General features: G+C 42.6%; 1 protein-coding gene across 1 annotated transcript in view; it reads right to left on the minus strand.

Annotated features, from left to right (window-relative positions):
• CLEC12B (C-type lectin domain family 12 member B) overlaps nt 1-2,392 on the minus strand; it is a gene marked incomplete at both ends in the record, with an annotated part of 6,684 nt that extends 4,292 nt beyond the window's left edge. Inside the window, one exon of the mRNA XM_080705014.1 lies at nt 2,302-2,392. Coding sequence (XP_080561140.1) covers nt 2,302-2,392 — 91 coding nt within the window. The remainder of the gene's footprint in view (nt 1-2,301) is intronic.
• Nucleotides 2,393-6,194: the final 3,802 nt, after the last annotated feature.

A 6,194-nucleotide genomic window follows, 5' to 3' on the forward strand; every position in this document is an offset into this window, starting at 1 on the left:
GCCAGCCGCGCGCGCTGGCTTAGGAGACCCTGTTTCCAAATAAAAATGTAAAAATAGGTCTTGGAGTGTAGCCTGGGGGTAGAAGGGTTTCCAGGAACCCCAGTACCACCAAATAAAAAAATAAAAGTAATTGCCTTCTTATTTCTAGTTTCTAGTTTCACATCATCTTCCATTTCAAGTTCACTGATTTCATAAAAGTGATTCTATAAAAGCTGTTTCTCTGGAACCATCCTGAGAATAGGAGAGACCTATTATCTTTAAATTGCTGCAATTATAAATCTCCGAAAGATGAGCTGTTCTGCCACCTTATAAAAACGGATTCTGCTTTCAACAGTAACCTTTCGCTAGTAAATGTAGTTTTCATCTATTATCCACACTATTTACCACCCAATAAATAATGAATTGATAACAAATGAAAGAATGTATGGTCCAACCTACAAACAGCTCAGCGGAGCAGAAAGCCAGCAGGCAATCATCCCAAGCTTCAGCATCTCAGCTTTTTTTCCTGCAAATGTTTCTCGTATTTCTCTCAATTCCTCGATTCAAGTCCTAAGCATCTAGCCCAATGTTTTAGATGGATTATAATACAATCTCCAGGGTTGTTATTATATACACCATATCCACACCTTCTTAAGAAACAAAACAGAACAAGCCAAACACATATAACCACCTGTATTCGATATATGCAAAGTCTAGTCTCAGCATCTCTTTGTGTATGTTATCACCAATCCCCTCCTCTCAACACACACACACACACACACACACACACACACACACACACACAGAGGCACAAACTAAAAACCAACAAAAAGAGTACAAGAAAGTAGTTTAGATTAACAACCTGAACTGTGAGCAGATCTCCTGGAGTTAAGGGATGTGCTCTTGATTGCAGGATACAAGAAATAAATAGGCAAAAAAGAGAAAGGCAGGAACAGAAAGGAAAAGGAAAATATAACTTTAATATAAAAACCCGGTGCTAAAGGGCCTCGATCTTTACTCCTCAAATCAGTTCTGGTTCCCAGACCTCTCTCTCCCCATTCCTAGAAAATCTGTAGATCCTAGAGTTAGTGGAAAGAAACTGTAATTGTCCTGAGTACTGTTAACAAGACAGATCCGTACCTTGAGACACCTATGATTTAGGACATGTTCCAGCTTATCTGTTAATCAGGTAATAAAGATCTCTCTCTGTCTGAGGACTCTAAGGCTACACACTGCCTCGGGGGCCACCAGACTGAGAGCCTCCTCACATCCCTCCTCCAGCCCACGCCTCACCAAAGTCCCCCATAAGAAAAGAGCCCTGCATTCATCAAGAGATCCCTCTCCCTCTTGAGAGAGCCCACATTTTCCCTTGAATGTGTTTCTACTTTCCTAAATAAGCTTCTGTCTATTTCTCTGACTGGAACCTGCTGACATTCGTTTCTGTCACGTTAGCCAAGGACCCCTCCAATCCTGAGTTGCCTCGTTGAGGAACGGACATGTCACCCCAACAGTCTTATACATTATATCTATGCCTGACTGCAAAAAATACCATTTCCTCCAAATGAATATAAGAGAATGATGCGCTGAAAACCAGGATGAACACTGGGAAACAGCCTCAGACCAACTATACGAACTTGGTTAAACCACTGACGTTGTTTTAGCCTCCATTTTCTCAACTAAGTTATGGAGAAAATACCAATATTAATTTGTTTACTTGGCAATTACATTTTGAAAAAGATGCGATATAAGGTACATATAATACTAGACAGGCACTGTCATTCTCTAACACTATGCAAATATTGCTATGGCTGATTCAACATTAATAAGTGTACCTGGGATTTGAACACTCTTAATTAAAAAAAAAAAACTACTCATAAAAGAGAAACTAGTTCTTGTCGATTTCTGACCGACCCATCCCCCAATTTCCCCTTCAGTTCATTATACCAACTACCATAAAAGTATTCTGCAATTTCTCGACTTCAGAAGCCTCCCGTCTGGCTCATAAAAGACCATTCCACCGGCATCATCACGAAGTGTGGATATCAAGGGAAACAGTTATAAACAGAAATATTTCGGTCCCCAAATTCCACCTCTGACACATGCCAGCTACATGACATGTAGTGATATCACAGAATTTCAGCAGCTCCTGAAAGGCGCACGTGTCCTCCCCAACACTGGGAACACTCGCCGTACTAAGCGACTGCAGTATTTCTCAGCTCCATCCTGAGATGCCTCCCCACACTTGACTTTAGCTTGGGGATCGGAGCCAGCACTTAACACCTGTCCTTCCAAGTTCGTAAGTTGCTTTCCCAAAACTCCTACCTCTTTTTCTCAGGTTATTTCCATCCTGGTTATTTCTCACTCCAGAAGAGTCCTGAAATGAGAGCGTTGCATAGGTCACTTCGTCGGACATGATAGAGGAAAGCACAACTACGAATGACGTCATGGATGTCTCAGTATCTTCAGGCCCGGGATGGAGTGTTCTTTTCAAGGCTGGGAGTTTTTAGATAGACATTCAACTGCCCAGAGACACACCCCACTGCCCTTCGTAAGAACAGAATGAGAGTTTCTCTGCAGTGAAATCAAGTACTCTCCCTCGGCGTGACGGAGTTGAAAACTGCAGATTTTAATGGCCTTGTTCTTTGCTGTGAAGTTGCAAAGGGGCTGCTGAAGGCAGAGCAGGACCAGTGGCTTTGTGGGGAAATCCTCATCATCTTTAAGGCCGCTCAAGATGTTTGGAAAAGAGTTAGCTTGTCTGGTGCGCATGTGTGTAAGGGTCCAGTCCTGTGTGGAGATGCTGTGTGTGGTGAATCCTCAGTCACTTTACGTAACAAGAGGAGGAACACGTGCTAAGACAGGAAAAGCTGTGTCACACGGGCCTGCCTATTTTTATAAATAATCCAACTCTGTGTGTGTGTGTGTACGTGCGTGCGTGCGTGTGCGCGTGCGCGTGCGTGTGTGTGATGGTGCTGGTAATTGGCTTAACGAACCATGGAGAATTACTTTAATAGCTGTTGGTGGACATGATCTAGGCATTTTATATTTGTGTGTATAAAAATGTCACGGTGGAAACCTGTTAACATATGCAATTTATATGGGCTAATAGTTATATGTAATAGAGATTGAAGAAATGAAATTCATGACTGTTAAAAGTCAGTATGAATGGGAGTTCCCTTCTGGTATGGTCGAGCAAGTCCCTGACAGGAAAGTCTTAGAATGATCTTCTTGCGGGTAACCAGTAATCCAGGACAAGATTTTTAAGTAACAACCTGAAGTTTCAGGACAATAAAAAAAAGAAGGCAAACTTAGTGAGGCCCTCTGCAACTCAGTGAGACCCAGTTTCAAAATAAAGAATAAAAAATAGGGCAGGGGGTGTAGCTTGGAGGTCAAATGCCCCTGGGTTCCATCTCCAGAGCCACAAAAAAAAAAGAAGAAGAAGAAGAAAGAAGAAGAAGAAGAAGAAGAAGAAGAAGAAGAAGAAGAAGAAGAAGAAGAAGAAGAAGGAGAAGAAGAAGAAAGAAGAAGAAGAAGAAGAAGAAGAAGAAGAAGAAGAAGAAGAAGAAGAAGAAGAAGAAGAAGAAGAAGAAGGCAAATTTTGGAGAGTAAGGGACTGAAACATGGTAAGATGTTTTTTGTTTATCATTTGTTTAGTTGCCTTCTTAAAACTACCGTGATCGGTGCATTTTAATTATACACCATGGTGAAGCTGGAAGTGATACAGACACGCATGCACACGGCACTTGGCGTGTCTGCATTCACACCCAGCCCCATAATGTTAATGAAACTGGCGGTGACACCGTCATCTATGGGCGTAACACTGTCGAGCTATTTCCCTTGTCAAGCCCCTTTTCCCTCCCCATTTCCCTTTCCTTCGACCCACTTCCGTTATTCCACTGGTGTGTCCTCATTTAGCTAATGTCCTTTTCCTTACCTTTTTCTCATGAGAGAAAACATAGGACCCTTGGCTTTCTGAGACTCGCTGATCTCTCCATCCGTCCATTTTACGGCAAATGACATCCGTTTGTTCTTTTGTATGGCTAAAACCCCATTATGTGTACAGGACATAGTTTCATCATCCATTCAGTTGTCTTTTTAACAGAGGGCTGTTTCCAGTCCTTGTCTGTAAGCATGTGAAACTCGTACAGAATATATGCTGTCCTCTGCTCTATTTTTATTATTTATTCATAGGGTCTTGATAAGTTACTGAGGGTATCACTAAGTTGCTGAGATGGGCCTTGAACCTATGATTTTCCTGTCTCATCCTCCCAAGAACTGGGATAACAGGCATATGCTACTGTACCCAGCATAAAGCGTGTGTGTGTGTGTGTGTGTGTGTGTGTGTGTGTGTGTGTGTGTGTTATATTGAGGATTGAACCCAGGCAATCTACCTCCAAGCCGCATCCCAATCCTTTGTATTTTTTATTTGAGAAAAGTTTTTCACCGGGCATGGTGGCATACACCTGTAGTCCCAGTACTTGGGAATCTGAAGTAGGAGGATGGTGGTTTCAAAGCCAGCCTCAGCAATTTAGAGTGACCCCGTTTCAGAGTAAAAAGGGCTGGGGGTATAGCTCAGTGATTATGCATCTGGGTTCAATCTACAGCACTAAAAAAAAAAAGTTCCAGGAACCCCAGTACCACCAAAAAAAAGGGGGGGGGAGTGAAAATAGAAGCCAGAAATATCAAAGACCCAAAGAAAAGAGATGAATTAAAGCAGAAAAAATGGCCACAAGGGGGAGCCAGAGGCTATGCACAGCATGGAATTCATTTGCAAATGCATATTATCCAATTAGGGTAAGAAGACACCCTGATTTATTTTATTTATTTATTTATTTATTTATTTATTTATTTATTTATTTATTTGTGGTACTGGGGATGGAACCCAGGGGCCTTCTACCTCCGGGCTACACTCCCAGACCTATTTTATATTTTATTTGGAAACAGGGTCTCTTAGGCCAGCTGAGGCTGGCTCCGAACCTGCGTGATCCTCCTGTCTCAGCCTCCCAAGCGCGGGGATTACAAGCGTGCGCCACCACACCCGGTGAGAAGACACCCTGACTTAAAGGAAGGGCTACGAAAGTGTACAGACTGGTTCAAATCCTGAATCAACGCCTGCTTGCCTTGTGACTTTGGGCACGTTACTTGGCCTCTGTGTTCCTTTTTTCTTATTAGTAAAATCTGCATCGGTGTGGTACCCACCACAAAGGCCACGGAAGAGACCACACGGGAGCGGGGATCACTTGATAATAGCAGAAGCAGGCTGGGATTGTTCTGAGTGACTTTTAAAATGGGGGAGACCAGTGCAACTGCCCATGCACGGCCGCAGGGGCACCACCCCCTGTCCCTGAGCTCAGCCATGCGCTCAGTACAGCTGTGCCTGGACATCCGCAGCGATGGATAAATAGACATCTGAGTAGCTGACTAGTTATCCCTCCCAGGTAGGTCTCAGAGTGATTGTAACAGCAAATGATAACACCGGACCTCTCAATACACTGTGACATGAATCTCCAGTTCAAGTACGCTCCATCGCTTCCCTTTTCCTGTTACATCACACTTATTCAGAAGTCTGTACCTTTATTCTGATATTTGCTCTGCCTGTTAAACATTGCCCTCTCGTTTCTATCCTAAGGCAGTCTTTAACCTTCCGTGTGATTGAATATGTTCCCCTTGGTTGCCATTTAACTTTTTTACTTAACTATGTTTTGTATGCGTATGCCTGATAACCTCAGTGGCATGAATTCGGTCTAACACATTTTTCCTTTTACAGTTTCCATCGTGTATAACAAAAGGTTCTTCCGTACTCATTGCTCGATGGTAAATTTGTTAGTTTACATGTTTAAGAATTTGGAAAATGAAAGGAAATATTTTGTTTTTCTTTTGTGGTATTAGGGATGGAACCCAGGGGCTTTCTACCTCCTGGCTACATCCCCAACCTATCTTTATATTTTATTTGGAAACAGGGTCTCACTAAGTAGCTGAGAACCTCACTAAGTAGCTAAGACTGGCTTCGAACCTGTGAGATCCTCCTGTCTCAGCCTCCCAAGTACTGGGATTACAAGCATGCACCACACGCCCAGCTGAAAGGTAAATTATTAATGGTGCTTTTATTTTTTTTTTTCCCTCAACAGAAAATCCTTCTCTTTTTAAAGATAATCAGTACTTAATACATGTATACAAAGCTGATAAGTCAAGGTTAACCAACAATGCAGAGGGAGCAT

Source organism: Muscardinus avellanarius (assembly GCF_963383645.1).
Source record: "Muscardinus avellanarius genome assembly, chromosome: 11".
Classification (NCBI taxonomy): domain Eukaryota; kingdom Metazoa; phylum Chordata; class Mammalia; order Rodentia; family Gliridae; genus Muscardinus; species Muscardinus avellanarius.